Genomic DNA, 20,546 nt, shown 5'->3' with positions numbered 1-20,546 from the left:
GCTTAAAAATCTATACACTATCTGGGAAAATGATGATAGTTACTCAGTAAAAAAAAAAAAAAAAATCACCCAGTAGAGCCTACAACTTATTTTGTATTTAATTGTTCTCCAGCTGTAGTGAATCCAAAACACCAAAAATGTTAAGGATGACTCATTTTCACCCCTGGCAACTAAAAAGAGGCAACCATTATCTGACTATTTTTAAGTTAGCCTGCATAGGTAAAATTGGAATTTAATGTAAACATCATTACATCATATCATTACATTGTCCGCGGTTCGTCTGACGCTGCTTCTGAATCTCTCTCCGGCCGGTGAGGTTTACTGTTAGTGTTCCGTATAAAAAACTTTGATATGTCCATATTAACTTCAGCCGGTTAGCCAGTAAGCTCGCTACGACGCCGGTGAAACATACAACAGCCCGCCAGCCCCTGATGACAACGACGTTCGTTAGTTTTTATGGCAGTTGGCAAACAAGCTGAGTGATGCGCGATGCATTACCGTCCGCCACCACGCACGGTAATGGAGCTTGTGTTTCATTTTTTGCCGCTCCAGTCATAAAGACTGAGAGGAAATTAAACAAAGTTGAAGTTATTTTAAAAAACCTAAAAGATTCTGGGCTTTTGACAAAACATTCGGGCTTAAGCCCAATTAGCGAGAATCCCCCCCCCCCCCCCCCCTCATTCAGAGGCGATGCTTCTTCACCGTTGCTTTGAAAAGTGCATTGCGAGAACTCTCTCTGAACTGCACGCGCGGCACACACACACGTCCAGCTACAATAATCATATTAATTGGAAATAGCAACCCAGAATATTTGTCACAAGCATTGATTAAAACAATGATGAAAGTAATCACATGAAAAAAATAAAAATGAAAAAAAACCCGACTTAAATTCTGGACCTTTGGCAGTGAGGGGGGGTTCGTTCGAACCCCCCGAACCCCCCCTGCCTACGGGCTTGCGATCAAATGACTTATTGCTAATGACAAATGCATGAATATTGCTGTTCTGCTGTTTCTTGGTTTTCTTGTGTTACAGGTATGTGTTGATGTCTTCGCAAGCAGAAACCTGGTGTAAAGCATCACCTAAGATTTCCATGAACAAGCCTCATGAGGGACAAGTCATCAGAGCGACTCTACGTGCGAAATGGACTCTACAGGAAACAGACTTCACAGCTATTCAGGCGCCATGGACTTTCAAGACTTCCACTCTTATGCTACATGGTTTTCTGTGCAATCATGTAGTTTATACGACATTTTACACCCTGCGTCGTATGTGTCAACAGTTATGGTTTTGAGAAGAACTATGACACTCATGTAAATCAAGGACACAACACAGAATAAGTTATATGTGCCTGTGACGATCAAAAGTTACAAGAATGAACTTTTAAGTGTCTAAATTTGTATTTTGTGAGTGTTTTTAAGAACTCTCAAAGAGGGGACTGAAGGGTTACAAATTTTAAGAATCTATTTCAGATATGCTTCCTTACATAACATCACGGTGAAGAATACTGATTTTAGCATTTGAGGTTTTAATTTAGATTCCAATATAGACTGAGAAAGTTTAGCAGCGGTTATGATGATTATATCAAGAGATTCCTGCCAGTCCTGTTCTCTAAATGAGTCAATTCCTGAGACTCTCAACCTCACCCTTTGTCCTTATGCATTTCCTGACCAGTAAGCTCAATGTACAGCTGTGCTTTTGTCTCTGTGATCATGTGAAGGTGTGGGTGATACTGTAAGGCTGATTGGATCATTTGAATGATAGTGTTATGCTGATTGGGTCTGTCTCTCTTGAGCAAGCCAGATAACCTGCCAAACTGGTTTTCACTTGATAGAATCAAATCATCCCTATGCTTTGTCTTGATTTGTCTCCACCTCCAAAAGTCCCTCCCCCCTGGAAGGTATATAACTTACAATGTATAATGTTTGAGTTAGATAATGTTGGACGAACCGCAGCCGCGCTCAATAAAGAATAACTTTGTTTGAACATGATCCCAACATCTCCTGGTCTCTGCTTCGATGAAAGAAAACTTTCCAACAGTATACAGTATACTTGGGGTTTGATCCAAGCCAACTAAGCTAAGAGTTCTAGAGATCTTACCACAATACTGACAGTAACATTTGTTGAGACTTTGACTTTTGAAAGACTTTTGAAAGGAAACTAAATGTATTTATATAAAAAGTTCAATTGGAATGCCTTACCATCATAGCAGACAAATGTGTAATTATTTTCACATGATGAATCAAACCAGTTTCCATTATAATCCATGTAAACACACAGTTCTTTCCCACCGTAGTTGTCCGGTTCATGATACCAGTTCCTGAAATCTCTCTCTCCTTCCTGATAGAAATCATTGTTTTCCAATGACCATCTCCAGCTGTTCACATCATCATACAGTCCAATCCAGGCTGATCCAGTGTAACTCCCATTAACTGTGTTAATCAGACTGTTCATTTCCTCCATGTTATCAATGGTGGCCAGATCAGTGTAATTCTGTCTGCAGTGTCTCTGAGCTTCAGTCCAGGTCTTAGACTCATTCACAAAGTGATATTCCTGGGATGATGCTAATCCTGTCAAGGTAGGAAAATTAAAAAAAATACAAAACCAAAAAATTTGTCACATTTACAAATTATGTGTCCCTTTATTCTTTGATGTTCTAATATACTGTGTCTTATTCTCATTTGTTACCTTGTTTAAATAATAAATTAAGTTTGTCATTATTATTAGAGATCTCCTCACCACTGTAGCAAATGAAAGGTAATGCAGTATTGCAGTTTTCATCTGTCCATTTCCCAGAGTCACTAAATGACACTGCAGTGCAGTGTTCACTGTTTCCAGCATTATCTGGCTGTCCTGTCCTCCAGTTACTGAATGAAGAGTTGCTCTGATCTGACCAAGATCTGGTTCTGTACAGTCCAATCCAAACAGAGGAATAATACTGAAATAAAGACTGAACCCTGTAGTTTTCAGTCTCATTCCTGATACTGACGAGGTCTGTGTGATGTTCTCTGCAGTAACTCTGAGCTTCAGTCCAGGTTTTAGACTGGGAAACCAACACATAACTTGCACTAGCATTCACTCTTCCTGTGGGGAAACATTTTAAATATGTGATGTGATCAAGGAATCATAAATATTTTGTTCTAATTACTTGTTAGAAAGTCCATCGGCAGTTCTCACCATCATGGCAAACAAATGGAAGTGTATAGTAACAAGAGATTTCACTCCATATTCCCCAATTTGACATGTGCACACAGAGACTCTGTCCAGCTGAGTTCACTGGTTGCTGGACATACCAGCTTTTAAATCCTCCCACTAAAGTTGCATTATCCAGAGACCATTTCCAGCTGTTCAGATCATCATAGAGTCCAATCCAAGCTGAGCCATAGTAAGTCCTACGTACTGTTTTAAAGAGCCTGTTCATTTCCTCCATGTTATCAATGGTGGCTAGATCAGTGTAATTCTGTCTGCAGTGTCTCTGAGCTTCAGTCCAGGTTTTAGACTCATTCACAAAGTGATACTGGTGGGTGCATGAAGATTGTGTGCAGGTCTCTGTGAATTGTTTTACAGCACAGAAAAAAGAAATTGCAATCACCTGGTCAGTGATGTACCAACAAGCCATACTGTACAAACTTCCATTGTACTAATAGTTGTTAACTACTGTCATACATGTAAGTCACACTTCACACTTGATTTTTTTTTTTTTTACATTTCACTTATGATTGAAATAGTTTAAAAATTAGCGTGGTAAACCGCTTTAATAAACTAGCACACTGAATGAAAGAGAAACACAAGAACTACAACTGACTTCCAACCACAGCCTTAGATGAAATCAACTGAAGATAAAAGAAGACATTAAATCTCTCAAGATCTCAGCAGAGGAGGATTAAACAACTCCACAAACAGCATAACCAGCTTCACTTATTACTCATCAGATTGACTTTATTTCTACCAGACATCTACAAAAATTCTTATTGAGAATTAAGAGATGTTGATTCAGATGTTGATGTCTTATTGAAAAGGTGTGGTCACTATTATGGTGATCAGTGTTTTGTTTTAGTTGGGCAGTTTGAGGAGTTTTAAGTCAGTTTGTGGTCTTTGTAACAGTGTTTGCTAAAGCACATAATTTGTTGCAAAGGAAGACAGAAACATAGACAATCAGATGATAACATGTTAATCATTGTAAAGAAAAAATATTGTCTAAGTTCATAACTGATCAAAATTAGTTATTAGATGATTTTCACTGACAATATTTTGTTGGTTCGTTTTTAGATGCGTACAGAATCAGCATATTAATCTCAACAATGCTGACATGCTTCATGCCCTAATGCATCCTGGGAGCCACCATAGTATACAAATCATGACTCCCAGTACGCATTGTGGCAAGACGTATGTCACCATTGTATGTCTGTGTATTTAAAATAAAATAAAAATCCTACATTATATTTAATTTGTTTAATTCAGAATGTCTGATCTTTGCAAACAAAATATTTTCAGTGAAAAGCCATACACTGACTTAAAAAGCCAAGGGTCAAACTGTACAACTAAAGCAAACACTTATCACCAGAATGGTGACCAAACATTTTCACTAAAACATTAACATCTAAACCTCTGTTAATTCTCAATAATAGTTTGTGTAGACATCTGACAGAAATAAAGCCAATTCTCAAAGAGAACTGTTGATGAATTACAGAAAAAAAGTCTGGTTTATAATATTTAATGTCTTTTCAGTTGATTTCATCAAAGGCGGTGGCTGGAAGTCAGTTGTGGTTCTTGTGTTTCTGTTTCCTTCAGTGAATCTGCTTGTTATCATCAGGTGTCTTCAATGTTGGCAATAAAAAATAAAGAGTTCTCAATTCATCTTTGACGTCTGTCTGTTAAGATATTTTTGTTTAAATTTTACAGATTTTTTTGTGTGCTATTTGCATTTACTTGTTTTACATGGTTTTAAGGAATTAATTTGATTAATTCTAACTCAATTCTTATTTTTTATTTATTTAATTAATAATATTTCTTGTTGCCACAATTTTATTGAGTAGATATGGTGTATTCTTTTTTTTTTACAGTGCTGAATTAAATATTACAGCTAAACTAATTATTTTCCTGCCGAGATGCATACCAAATAGAATAGATTTCAAAATAGATTATTTAAAAAAACAAAATTAAACTCAAGGTAATTTTGTATGAGCAACTTAAAAAAAAAAGTTTGTTGGTAACTGACAGGATTCTGTTTGGAGTTTGCTTTGACCCCCAACAGATGCTTTATCTCTATTTATTGTATTTGGTGATGTTTTGTTGTAAAAGTTCTGTTTTAGGTCACCATTGAGGTGGTTTCCTTTATCTATTTTTTATTTAAAATTTTAAATGTTAAGGGTTTTCAGAGCTTAGTTTCACAATATAATTTGAATCCACATATTTATAGGCCTGGTGCCTTTAGCCTAATTTAAACATGTTGAAGACACTGGTGCTAAAAGTCTTTCGCATTCCTGCCAAATAAAGGCATCCATCAAAGTGAGTGAACTTACTGCTGTAGCAGAAGAAAGGCATGTTGGATACACAGATCTCATCTGTCCATCGGCCTGAATACTGGTATGATACTGCAGTGCAGTGTTGATATCCATATCCGTTAGCTTGATTATTTCCATTATCTGGTTGTTCCTTTAACCCAGGAATTTGTGGTCTCCAGTTTTGATAACTGGTAATCTGACCGTTTGACCAAACCCTGTTTCTGTACAGGCCGATCCAGACTCCATATCCACTTGCTGTCTCAAGGATCCTCTGGTTCTCAGTCTGATTTCTCACATTAGCGAGGTCTGTGTAATTATCTCTGCAGTATCTACGAGCCTCTGACCAGGTTTTCCTGTCAGTGATTCTAATGTAACTCTGTGTGGCATTCCCTCTACCTAAGATATTAAATATTAAATAAAAACAAATTAGCTCTCATTGAAAAAAAAAAAAAAAAATCACATTTAAATTAATATATAAAACTAACTATATGAACCTTACCATCATAGCAAACGAATTGCAGTGTGTTGTCACATGACATATCATGCCATATGCCATCATGATCCATGTAAACACACAGTTCTTTCCCACCATAGTTGTCCGGTTCATGATACCAGTTCATGAAATCTCTCTCTCCTTCCTTATAGAAATCATTGTTTTCCAATGACCATCTCCAGCTGTTCACATCATCATACAGTCCAATCCAGGCTGAACCAGTGTAACTCCCATTAACTGTGTTAATCAGACTGTTCATTTCCTCCATGTTATCAATGGTGGCCAGATCAGTGTAATTCTGTCTGCAGTGTCTCTGAGCTTCAGTCCAGGTTTTAGTCTCATTCACAAAGTGATACTCCCGGGATGATGCTAATGCTGTAAATACCGTAAACAAATGTTTCTAATATAAAGTTTTTTCAGTTTTTTATGTATCCTAAATATCTGTGATAAATTCAAAATGGTTCAAAATCTGAGAATGCTGGAAAAGATTTAGCTTTTTTTTTTCTTTTTTTTTTTCTCATTATAAATTATATGATCAGCCTTAAAAATTGAGTGAAAAATGAATTGAAAAATGAACATGAATTTTAGAATATCTAGTATTTGGTTTGTCTTTCTTTTTCTTGTGTCACAAATTTGCTTATTTGATCAGACTTTGGAACCCAACTAAACATATCTACTCTTTCTTGCAATCGACGTGAACACACTGAGGCAGTGTGTGATAGATTTAATGGATTATTGACAGAAAAGATAATAAAGGGATAAAGAATAATTATGTCATGATTTACTGACCCTCATGTCATTCCATCGCATTTATTCTCCTGTGGAAGACAAAAGAAGATGGCGCTCTTACGTGAACTTACATAAGAAAGTACTGGGTAGTAACTACATGGGTTAAGATTAGGTTCAGGGTTAGTACCTAGTTATTACCCAGTTATATTTATAGCAGTTATAAGTACATAGTACGTACATGGGGAAAAGGACTGTAAAATTAAGTGCTATCTTTTTTTTCACACAACTGAAGTAATTGGGCGCTAAAACTTTTAGTTACCAACATTCTTCAAATATCTTCTTTTGTCTTTAGCAGAATAAAGAAATGTATACAGGTCTGGAATGATACGAGGGTGAGTAAATGATGCCAGATTACTCTTTTTTTTTAGAAGAACTATCCCTTTAAGATCTACTCACCACTGTAGCAAATGAAAGGTAATGCAGTATTGCAGTTTTCGTCTGTCCATGCAGAGTCATTAAATGACACTGCAGTGCAGGATCCTGCAGTTTCTGGCTGTTCTGTCCTCCAGTTACTGAATGAAGAGTTGCTCTGATCTGACCAAGATCTGGTTCTGTACAATCCAATCCAAGCAAAATAATAATGATCCCCTAATAAATACTGAATCTTCTGGTTTTCAGTCTCATTCCTGATACTGACGAGGTCTGTGTGATGTTCTCTGCAGTAACTCTGAGCTTCAGTCCAGGTCCAAAACTGGTAAATGTAAACATAAGCATCACTGGCGTTTTCTCTTCCTGAAAGATATTAATATCATATTAAGTTTAGACAGAGGTTGATTTGGTATTTTTGTTTACTGTCATTCTATTAGAACAGCTTACCATCATAGCAGACAGCAGGATAAAATGCACTGGAGCAGCTTGCTGTATACCATATTCCCACGAACATAAGCACACACATACTTTGTCCTCCATAATTACTTGGTTCTAGGTTATACCAGTTCCTGAAGTCTTTCCTTCCTTCGTTGAAGAAATCACTGTCTTCTAGAGTCCAGTTCCAACTGTTCAGATCATCATAGAGTCCAATCCAGGCCAACTCAATGGAATTGTCATTCACTGTGTTCAATAACTGGAGTGTCTGTTGTTCATTCTCAATGGAGGCCAGATCAGTGTATTTGTCTCTACAGTATCTCTGAGCTTCTGCCCAAGTCTTAGATTCATTCACAAAGACATACTGAGGGACACTCAAGGTGAAGGTGATAAAACCTGCTGGCACATTTAACATGTTATTTAACATAATGAATGTGTTAGACTGTATTTTTTAGACTATGGAAATAAACAATTTTACCAGCAGAAGCCCAACAAAAGCCATATCATGATTTTAGAGTAGCAAGCTGTGATGATGAAACACTTTATGAAAATGTTTGGCTTACCAGATAATATAATCAGTGGAAACATAGCTGTGAAGTAAGATTTATATACGTATTATACAATATTATAGTACAAACAACTTTTTTATAGCATTCCTCATGTGTATGTAGGTTTGTATAAAGCATCTAGTAGATGGATACATTTAAAAGTACAATAATTATAATCTTTAATATTATTTTATATATTTTGCCAAGCTTACCTTTTGATTTTCTTGGTTTCGGTCCATTTGCCAGATTATGTCACCGTCTTAAAATGTATAATGGTTTGCAAAGAAGGGGTGGATCATTTCTTTGAACACTCATGACATCATGAAACTTGGATCACAAAGCTGCCCTATCAAATGTACTCCATCAGGACATTGTGAGTCTACAGTAACAATGGTTAAAGAGGCTTAGTGGATGTTACATATACTGTATATATATAAAGTTACAAGCAACCTACTTTGTGTTAATATATTTTTAGTAAAAAACAAAAAAGAATCAAAAAAGCCTGCAGTTTACATATATATTATCTGGATGTCGGTTTGTGGCCCCTAGGTGGAGAACCAAACGATGTAGGAATACTTTTGTACCTGCAGCCATAGAATTAATAAATAAAGATAGCAAGAGATGACACTCTATGCTAAGCACGGCACTTTATGCACTTTATGTATTAGTGGATGTGTAGAGGCACATTTTTTTAATGATCTTTCTTAAAACTTTTTTACGCTTTGTGCAATGTTTTTTAATGTTATATTTTAATGTTCTATGTTTATTTTGATGTTTTTTTGGATTGTCTTATGTATTGATTGCTGAATCTCCTGTCTGCAAAACAAATTTACCCTTGGGTACTAATAAAGACACCTTGACCTTGAAGACAATCATGCGACATTCAAAATTTCTATTATCAACAGGACAAAGAACATAGCCTGACTACGTCAGACTTTGTACTTCCGCTCAATTTCAGTTTGCTTCTGTACTCAGTCTGAGACAGAGACCGTTTTCCCTGTTTTCCTCCGGCCTTAAAACAGCCGGCCAATCAACGAACAGAGGGCGGGCTGAGAGCCGTGACGTAGACGCTGATTGTACCGTGGATGCGTAGATTTACTTCACATAATCTGCAAAAGTCGTTCACAGCCATGTTCACTCCGGTATTTCGCTCGATGGTTTTGTTTTCGCATCATACATGTGTTTACAGTGGAAGTTAGATGCGGCTGAGCATGCGCATAATGGTGCGTTCAAGTCCTCTTGGGAAGTTCGTACGTACGAGGCGGGAAGTCGTGCTTATAACGGCATGTGCGTTCAAGTCACTTTCGTCGGAGCAAGATGGCGGAGTACTTTCTCTTAATTAATTACACAAAATACAGTAAGGTTCTTAAACTCTTGTTCTAAAAAATGAAGAACAAAGAAATGTGCATCAGGTGTACTTTGTATTTTTATGTTTTTAATTAATTTATGAAGCCACCGCCAACTCATCGTTACATGTTGCATAGTTATATTATAATACTATCATATTCTGTGTTGGCGATTAGCTAACTGCGCTGTAAATAGAAAAGCCTGACAATATCACAGCTAAATACCTTTAGCCTACATATTGATTCCGCCATGTTAATCACTGACACGCCCCCAACTCGTAAAGATCGGAGCTTAGAGAAAATCCCGAGCTCCCCACTGGTATTTACGACATTGTGGTGGCATTCAAGTGCGTACCATAACCAAACGTTATGTGATTGGCTTACGGGTAACCAATGATTTTAAACTTCAGACAAATGTACTCCATCAGGACATTGTGAGTCTACAGTAACAATGGTTAAAGAGGCTTAGTGGATGTTCCATATATATATATATATATATATATATATATATATATATATATATATATATATATATATATAAAGTTATGATAGTATGAGTACAAGCAACCTATTGTGTTAATATTTTTTTAGTAAAAAACAAAAACAAAAAAGAATCAAAAAAGCCTGCAGTTTACATATATATTATCTGGATGTCGGTTTGTGGCCCCTAGGTGGAGAACCAAACGATATAGGAATACTTTTGTACCTGCAGCCATAGAATTAATAAATAAAGATAGCAAGAGATGACACTCTTTGCGAAGCACGGCACTTTATGCACTTTATGTATTAGTGGATGTGTAGAGGCACACATTGTAATGTTTTGTCCTGTTATTGTCACATGCACTTCATGTCACATGTTTAGCATAGCCTTCTCTGTCGGCAATATAGGATTTATATGGATAAATGTAAGGAGACAGTTAGGTTGACAGAGAAGATTTCAGAATTAGAAACACGCATCCAAACCTTAATTGAGGATAGTAAGAGTGCTAGAGATTTAAATACTGCTTTGGATGCGCCTAGCATAGTGAACTCTTTACATGAGTCGGTTCCAGCTGAAGTAGTGCCTGCGCAGCCGGGCAAATGGGTGACAGTGAGGGATCGCTCTAGTGGCGGATCAAAAAACCAGAGACACCAGCCACCATAGTCACATGTTTGCCGGGAGCCAGAGCGCCTGACATCAAAGCAAATTTAAAAGTGCTGGCTAATGCTAATCGTAAATTCTCTAAGATCATTATTCATGTCGGCACCAAGGTTATTTTCGTAAACGAAAACTGAAACTAAGACTAAAACTATTGGTCAAAAAACATTTTCGTAAACTGAAATAAAATTAGAAATTCATAATAAATGAAAAACTAAAACTAAACGAAACTAACAACAGTTACTGAAAAACTAACTGAAATAAAATAATAATTAGCAAAAATAAATAATCGTTTTCGTATTTAATAAGCTCTTTACTTTGGTGGAAAGAATAAAAAAAAAAAAAAAAAAAAAAAAAAAAAAAAACTTTGGTGGAAAGTCTGACCTGTGGCTGTTTAGGGAAATGCCTGTATTATTGCGCTTCACACGCGTGAAGTTGCTGAGGCGATTAACCGCTGTCCTGTGATGCGCTCAATGAAGGACCAGCGAACACATCGCTAGTCCTAAGCGGCTGTTCATAAAGGATGCGTCTGTGGCAGTGGAATGGGAAATAATAACTCAAGGTAATGAGACGCAAGTTGAACTTTTAACTTGAGCGAAGCGTTTTTAGAATGCCCTTTCATTTGCGTGCGAGACGCGGGTGCAACAGCAAAACAAGTCCGTCAAGCACAAAAATACCTTTAATCTGGTGATGTCATGCTTTCATGAAGGTTGACAGGTTGAAAGGTGCTGTTGTTATCTTTGTTTTTACAAAAGATTTTCTGCTAATAATATTGTTATCCATGTGGAGACATGTCCACACACACAAACACACACTCTCTCTCTCTCTCTCTCTCTCTGGTCCACTATCTTTGTTGGGATTCTCCATAGACGTAATGGTTAGGCTATTATATTGTACAAACTGTATATTCTGTCTCCTTACACTATACCGACCCCTAAACATACCCATCGCACACGCACACACGCACAAACCCGACCCATCACACACACACACACACACACACACACACACACACACATAACCCGACCCATCACACACACACACACACACACACACACATAACCCGACCCATCACACACACACACGCACACACACACACATAACCCGACCCATCACACACACACACGCACACACACACACTAACCCGACTCCTAAACCGACCCATCACACACACGCACACACACACACACACACACACACACACTAACCCGACCCATCACACACACACTAACCCGACCCCTAAACCGACCATTACACACACACACACACACACACACACACACACACACACTAACCCGACCCATCACACACATACACACACACACACATAACCCGACCCATCACACACACACACACACACACACTAACCCGACCCCTAAACCGACCCATCACACACGCACACACACACACTAACCCGACCCCTAAACCAACCCATCACACACACACACACACACACTCACACACTAACCCGACCCATCACACACACACTAACCAGACCCATCACACACACACACACACACTCACACACACACACACACACACACTAACCTGACCCATCACACACACACACACACACTAACCCGACCCCTAAACCAACCCATCACACACACACACACACACACGCACACACACACTAACCCGACCCATCACACACACACTAACCCGACCCATCACACACACACACACACACTCACACACACACACACACTAACCTGACCCATCACACACACACACACACTAACCCGACCCCTAAACCGACCCATCACACACATTTTCAAAAAAACTCATTCTGTGTGATTTAATTTAGGCCCACAGTGACACAAGTCCCCATGAGTGTGTGTGCATTCAGGTTTAAGTCCCCACCACGATAGAAAAACATGTACACATTCACAAACAGCATAGATACTTCATTATTTAATCACACTGGCTTCACAGCAGGTTGTCAGATTAATTTAGCTGTTTTTTTGTTGTTGTATGTACCAGTGTCACTCTGAAAAAAGCGTCACTCTGCGTCTCGCTTTGGTCTACCCTGGAAGTGTTCTGTTTGCTCTGCTAAACTATAATTACTAAAACTAAAACTGAAACTAAATAAAATAAAAACTAAATAGAAATGTGTTTGCAAAATAAAAACTAAACTTAAACTAACAAAACCATTAATGAAACTAACTAAAACTAAACTTAAATTTAAAGCAAAATTGAAAACGATATTAAAATAAAAACTAATTTAAAAAAGCAAAACTATAATAACCTTGGTCGGCACTAATGATGTTCGACTCCGCCAGTCGGAGATCACCAAAATTAATATTAAAGAGGTGTGTGAACTTGCAAGTACGATGTCAAGGACTGTAATTTGCTCTGGCCCCCTTTCTGTTCGCAGGAGTGATGAGATAGTTAGTAGATTGTGTTCACTGAATCGCTGTCTGTCTAATTGTTGTCTGCTTAATAATATAGAATTCATAGACAATTGGAAAAGTTTTTGGGGCAAACCTGACCTGTTGAAAAGAGATGGTATTCATCCCTCCTGGGATGGTGCTGCTCTTCTCTCTAGTAATATGGCTCATAGTCCTAGAGCTCAAACATGACAATCTGGGGCTCAGGTCAGGAAGCAGACAGACTGGCTAAACCGACCGTCTGCTAGCGGCCTCGCGTCACCAAGGTCAGATAAATCCCATCACATAGAGCCTCTTTCACCTAGCTATCATCATATAGAGACTGTGTCTGTTCCCCGAACTTGGAAATCCAAAAAACGTTTAAACCCATCTAAGGTTAAAAATTTAATTGATGTTCAACAAATAAAAAACAGCTATAATACAGATGAGCAAATGCTAAAGCTTGGGTTGCTGAATATTCGATCCCTTACTCCAAAAGCACTCGTTGTTAATTATATGATTTCAGATAATAACCTAGATGTGCTGTGTTTGACAGAAACCTGGCTAAAACCCAAACGATTACATTACTTTAAATGAGTCCACCCCGCAAGATTACTGTTATAAACATGAACCTCGTCTGAAAGGCAAAGGGGGTGGTGTTGCTGTAATTTATAGTAATAGTTTCAAAACCACTAAGAAATCAAGTTTTAAATATAATTATTTTGAAGAATTGGTGCTTAATGTAAAAATATATAGTGTAAACGATAAATCACGCTTGAGATTTATGCTGACTACTGTATACAGGCCACCAGGGCACCATACAGACTTTATCAAAGAATTTGCGGACTTTCTATCAGAATTAATATTGTCTGCAGATAAAGTACTAATTGTTGGTGATTTTAATATACACATCGATAATGAAAAAGATGCATTGGGATTGGCATTTAAAGACCATTAAAGATTTGTAAACTCAATTGGAGTTAGACAACACGTGTCAGGACCTACTCATTGTCGTAATCATACTCTAGATCTAATATTATCACACAGAATAGATGTTGATGCCGTTGAAATTCTGCAGCAGAGCGATGACATCTCAGATCATTATCTAGTCTCGTGTAAATTACATTTAGCCAAGGCTGCAAAGCCGACTCCGTGTTACAAGTATGTTAGACCTATCACTTCTGCCACTAAAGATTGCTTTATTAATGATCTTCCTGATCAGTTTCATCATCTCAGCATCCCAGATAGCTTAGAAGAACTAGATATTGCAACAGAAACGTTTAACTCTCTCTTTTCCAGCACTTTAGACACAGTTGCTCCGTTGCGCTTAAAGACGATTAAAGAAAATAGTCCAACGCCGTAGTACAACGAGCACACTCGGGCCCTTAAGAGAGCAGCCAGAAAAATGGAGCGCAACTGGAAGAAAACAAAACTAGAGGTATTTCGCATTTCGTGGAAGGAGAGCTCGATTACTTACAGAGAGGCTTTAAAAGCTGCTAGATCTGCTTATTTTTCAACCCTATTAGAAGAAAATAATCATAATCCTAGGTATTTATTTGAAACGGTGGCTAAACTAACGAAAAATAAAGCTTCAAGCACTGAAGTTTCCAAGCAACACAGCAGTAATGATTTTATGAACTTCTTCACTTATAAGATTGATAATATCAGGGACAAAATTATAACTATGCAACCGTCTACTACAGTATCGCATCAGGGAGTGCATTGTAGTCTCCCTGAGGAAAAAATTTATTCATTCATTGCTATAGAAGATGAAGAATTTTGCTAACTCGTTAAATCATCTAAATCAACAACATGTATGTTAGACCCTATACCGACTAAGCTACTGAAAGAGATGCTTCCAGAGGTCATAGACCCTCTTCTTAATATCATTAATTCGTCTTTGTCTCTAGGATACGTACCAAAATTTTTTAAGCTGGCTATGATTAAACCGCTTGTTAAAAAAACGCAACTTGATCGTACAGAATTAGTCAAATAAAGGCCGATCTTGAATCTACCTTTTCTTTCAAAGATACTAGAAAAGGCAGTATCCTCACAACTGTGTTCCTTTCTTGAAAGAAATTATATCTGGGAGGATTTCCAGTCAGGATTTAGACCGTACCATAGTACCGAGACGGCTCTCGTTAGAGTCACAAATGATTTGCTCTTATCATCCGATCGTGGTTGTATCTCGCTATTAGTGTTACTCGATCTTAGTGCTGCATTTGACACCATCGACCACAACATTCTTTTAAATAGACTCGAAAATTATGTTGGCATTAATGTAATTGCACTATCGTGGTTTAAATCATACTTATCTGACTGTTATCAGTTTGTAGCAGTAAATGAAGAAATGTCTCATCGATCACAAGTTCAGTATGGCGTACCACAAGGCTCAGTACTAGGACCGCTGCTGTTCACTCTGTACATGCTACCATTAGGAGATATCATTAGGAAACATGGAATTAGCTTTCACTGTTATGCTGACGATACTCAGCTGTATATTTCTTCAAAACCTAACAAAACTTACCAATTCACAAAATTAACGGAATGCATAGCGGATATAAAAAATTGGATGACTAGTAATTTCCTACTACTTAACTCTGAAAAAACAGAGATTCTAATTATTGGACAAAAAACATCCTCATGTAATAACCTAGAATACTGTCTAACACTTGATGGCTGCTCTGTCAAGTCTTCGTCGTCGGTTAGGAACCTGGGTGTGCTCTTTGATACCAATCTTTCATTTGAAAGTCACGTGTCTAGTATCTGTAAAACTGCATTTTTCCATCTTAAAAATATATCTAAATTACGGCATATGCTCTCATTGACAAATGCGGAACAGTTAGTTCATGCGTTCATGACCTCAAGGCTAGATTATTGTAATGCTCTACTGGGTGGTTGCCCTGCACGCTTAATAAACAAACTACAGCTAGTTCAAAACGCAGCAGCTCGAGTTCTTACCAGAACCAGGAAGTATGACCATATTAGCCCGGTTCTGTCAAAACTGCACTGGCTCCTTATTAAACATCGTATAAATTTTAAAATATTGCTGATTACTTACAAAGCACTAAATGGTTTAGCTCCGCAGTACTTGAGCGAGCTCTTAACGCATTATAGTCCTTCACGTCTATTGCGATCTCAAAATTCCGGCCAGTTATTAATACCTAGAATATCTAAATCGACTGCTGGCGGTAGATCCTTCTCCTATTTAGCACCAAAACTCTGGAATAGTCTTCCTAACATTGTCCGGGAAGCAGACACACTCTGTCAGTTCAAAGCCAGATTAAAGACACATCTCTTTGACCTAGCATTCACATAATACATTATAAACTTCTATAATTCAATGTTAGGCTGCATAGATTAGGTCAGCCGGAACCAGGAACACTTCCCATAAATCCTGATGTACTCGTTACATCATGAGAAGAATGGCATCTATGCTAAGTTTAGTGTCTGTGTTTATCCCGAGGTTTTCCTGCAGCCTGCCGGATCCGGGCCGTATCCAGATCTGACGAAGGACCTTCGCCTGGACCGATGACAACGCAGTGCTGAAGTGCCAACTAGTCTCTCCCTATGGAGGATCCCGTTACCACTCTACAGATAAAGCGTCGTCGGGAAAATTCGTTTCGCGTTCCTACCCAAAAGCGATAAAATAAAATTCTGTATCAAAATTTATAAGGAAAGACAAGTACTTTGTTCAGGCTTGGTTTGTAGAGAATTACAAACCTGCGCACATATATTCAAACGCACATAACTATAGAACCTATTCTAAATGCGCATGTGAACGCCATCATTGTTTATCACAGGTTCGCGTTTAAAGTCTGTGTAGAGAGAATGGTGTCGTCTTAGCGGCCCCTAATTTAATAACAAATGATCGTTGCGACAGAAGCAAATCAATCAAAACTAACTTTAGCTGGAAAATAACTTAATTAAAGAACCGCTATAAAGCCAAAACAATCTCTGTTACCTTAAACTATACGCTTATCTCTGTAAAGCTGCTTTGAAACAATCTACATTGTTAAAAGCGCTATATAAATGAAGATGACTTGACTTGAGCCGGACATGTGGCGCTTGCTTGCTTTATCGCAGACTAGCTGGAAGCGATGGAAATTCCATTATTTTTGCATGACTTTGAGCACAATGAGCAACATAGGTGAGTAAATGTTAAATGTAATAAGTATCTTTTTTTTTTTTAAAATAGACGTATTTATCAATTTACTTCAGCTTACTGTATAGTGCTCCCAGGTGTTCTTCCCTCTATTGAAAATAATATTTTACACAATTCTGTCACAGTCATTCAACGGATCAGCAAACTGAAGGCAACAGACACTGTGCACGCTTCGGCCTAAAATGCTCAGATCACGAAATCACACAGCCAGTTACCAACACTAGTCTAATGATGAATCAGCAGTGTTCCTATTGTTGGAGCATCATAGATGTAACTATGAAGAGCCAAGATTTGTGCTTCAACCACAAAATTAATTAAATTTGCAATAGCCAACAGAGGGGGAAATCAAGCACTTATCATAGACGCCTTCACAACAAAACAATATGTCTGTTGCTGTGATTGAGTGCGAAGGCATCAATGATGTTCTCGCAGTCAAGGGTCCTCGTTCTCTCCGTGTTTATGGCCAAAAGTGCCAGATTACTGGTCCTAGCGTCTCCACTGCTGTTCCTCAGGTAGTTTTTTACACGGCCCAGGCAAGAAAAACTGCGTTCACAGCTCACTGATGCGACAGGAAGAGTCAGGGCTATGCATATTAACGTGTACAGGTCCATAAATACATCTTTATAATTTATCAGTGCGCAGGCAGCCTGGCAGGCTGTGAACCGCAGGCTCTCCACCACAGCTTTCATGTATTTTCTGTTCTCCATAACTAACGCAGAATGTACCTTATCAAGCATGTTTGCTATTTTAGATCTGCTTGTCTCTTTTTGCTTGAACTCACTCCATCCTTCCATTGCAAATTTGTGCCCCATACTTTCATGATGGCTCTTCAGAGATGCTGATGCTTTCCGCTGGTTGTTAAATCCGTTGCTGCTGCTGGTAAATGTTGGCTCTAAATGAAATCCGTGCCCTCGTTTCAGAAAATGCCTACACGCAAAACAAAATGCGGCATCTTTGGCCACGCTGTATTCCAGCCATGAATACTGATCCATCCAACTTTTGTTAAAACTTCTCTGCTGATTCTCAAATTGCCGTGTAGGGTATTTTTTAAGGACTGGCCTTCTTGGGCCCTCCTGAGGATGGTTGCTAATATCACCTGCAGCACAAACCGTAACGTTAGCATCCTCAATGGAAACCGCCGCCGGCGATTCTCCGTCTTCATCCCCAGGATTTTCTTGTTCCTGGGGCTCTGGGACGATGAGCTGTGTGTCTGCACCTTCACAGTCTCGTTTCCATTCAGGTTGTGACTCAGTACGTGGATGTTTAGGGAGCAAAAAACTATCCATTTTGGTGTATTTTACTTTGCTAAATTTCCAAACTCGCTTTCAAAAACAAGCTGCAATGCGTTAAGGTCAAAGGTTCACCGGGCGCTGCGCCCATTGGCCAAAGAAGATCACCTGTTTGGGCCTCATGTTATTTTAGACTAAAATATATATTTTTTTAATTATTATTTAATTTTCATTTTCAACAACATGAAAAAAAAAAAAACTATTCAAACATCACATTAAAATATAAATCTAAAAACGTACAGATATTTCTTGAGGGTGCTGGGCAGGTGCTATGGCTATTATAGGGGGAGCTGCAGCACCACCTAGCTCCTCCCTGGCACCGCCACTGTTTTTACTCCACATATCTCCAGTATATTCTTGTTCATTAGTAAGAAAATGTGTACCTTGTTTTGTTTCAACAGCTGATACTTTCTCCATGACAGAGGAAAGGAACATTTGATCTGGGGAAATAAATGATCAATAAAACACTTGCACAAATCATTGGAGACTTGCAATTATTCCCCAGTTCTGCTGTTTACTTACCATTCTTCATCCTTTCAGCGATGTCCTTGGAAACCGTTAGCATGACAGCATTACCTTTGCTGTCTGCCACATTAATGGTTACATTGTCCATTTTGTTTGTGTGTTACACAGGGTAATGCAGGTTCTTTATATATCCTAAGGAACAATGGGACCATAGCCAACACCTGTTCCATTCATTATTACTAATAGTTAGAAACAAATGCAATTACCCTTTTAAGTCAACTTTCAATCAGTTTTGGCTCAACTTTAATTAGCAGTGATTTCCATTGTTTTTAGTGATTAAGTAGCTTTATGTATTAACACACTTTTGAGATGTGTATAAGTGGTGTTTTGGAAGGGTGTCAAGAGAACATATTGGATATATACTTTAGCAGTTTGACATGGGTGTTTCTGCTAATACAGAATGATAAAAGTAATGTATATATATAAAAAACAATTCCCTTATGGGTGTGTGTTTTTCTTTAAGAGGGTTTCAGCAACAGGATTCACAGTACCCTCCAGCTGAGCTCTTTTTAATACTCACCATTTATTCTAATTTTATAGCCTACTCAGTAGTAGCGGCTCCTCCTGACTATCCATTAATGTGTAACGAATGGACTTAATCAAAATGCTCTAGACATCATAAAACCTTCCCCCTCTCCCCTGTTGTCATCGGCTCTCAAACCAGTTCTCTTCAAAGGCTTCTGCTCTCCTGAACGATCTGAGCAAGAGACTGGGTGGATCATCTTCCCGAAATCTCTATCATGTCTCGAGTAATCACTTAATCAGAGGAAAGACCTCAATGAAACAGCTTGTGATCAATGTCACGTAATGTTTTAGTTAGCTAGAAAAATTAACATTTTGCTAAATATTATACAACATATTACATAATCATTATAATTTGTACTCTTCTTCGATATTTAAGGTGTTATTGGAATAAATCTGTAAAGTAATGTCTCTATATTAATGATCGTGAGCCAGCAGTGAGATTAAAGCGCGTGATGCTCTGTGGGTTTTAGGAAAAAGTCAAACATGAATACACTTCTTCAAACCTTTAGTGAACGAGTGTGTGAACAGGTCAGATGAGTTGGACATGTGACGCACACACACACACACAACTAAAGCTCTTCCTTTGACCTCTTCTTGTGAGTCTGTTGGACACTTCAATGGGGAATGTGGATGTTCATTCTGAGTACAGAAAGGAGTCGTTTTAGAAAAGACAAGGGTTTACCCTTTTGATACACAGTGTGATTTAAGAAGTCACAGTCAAACCATGCATATGTGACCTTATGGAACTTTGACCAGATCTAGGTTTAAAGGTTCTTGACTACGCCACCTGGTGCCTCTCACACCAGGATATACTTTGCACCTTAAAGCTGCAGTTGGTAACTTCTGTAAAAATGTATTTTTTACATATTTGTTAAAACTGTCATTATGTCCTGCAGTAGAATATGAGACAGATAATCTGTGAAAAAATCAAGCTCCTCAGGCTCCTCCCAGTGGTCCTATTGCCATTTGCAGAAATACACCGCTCCCGGTAAGAAACAACCAATCAGAGCCAGGAGGAGTGTCTTAGCAGTGTCAATCAAGCTCGTGTACGCG

General features: G+C 38.2%; 2 protein-coding genes across 2 annotated transcripts; both read right to left on the bottom strand.

Moving 5' to 3' along the window:
- Nucleotides 1-2,422: 2,422 nt before the first annotated feature.
- Nucleotides 2,423-3,617, bottom strand: LOC311080841 (C-type mannose receptor 2-like; the record flags this gene model as incomplete). Its single annotated transcript, XM_084110995.1, has 3 exons — nucleotides 2,423-2,568; nucleotides 2,738-3,082; nucleotides 3,176-3,617. Coding segments are annotated over 3 exons (933 nt in total), but the record flags the coding sequence as incomplete, so codon positions are not given.
- Nucleotides 3,618-5,428: 1,811 nt separating this feature from the next.
- Nucleotides 5,429-19,056, bottom strand: LOC311080834 (macrophage mannose receptor 1-like; the record flags this gene model as incomplete). Its single annotated transcript, XM_084110986.1, has 6 exons — nucleotides 5,429-5,898; nucleotides 6,092-6,370; nucleotides 7,181-7,516; nucleotides 7,682-7,984; nucleotides 18,827-18,883; nucleotides 18,966-19,056. 6 exons carry the CDS (start codon nucleotides 19,054-19,056, stop codon nucleotides 5,429-5,431), a joined length of 1,536 nt encoding a protein of 511 aa, XP_083967112.1.
- Between the last annotated feature and the right edge of the window lie 1,490 nt (nucleotides 19,057-20,546).

The sequence above is a fragment of the Abramis brama genome (genome assembly GCF_963993115.1).
Source record: "Abramis brama genome assembly, chromosome: 1".
NCBI classification, from domain to species: Eukaryota; Metazoa; Chordata; class Actinopteri; order Cypriniformes; family Leuciscidae; genus Abramis; species Abramis brama.
This window is presented reverse-complemented; position numbering and strand designations above follow the sequence as displayed.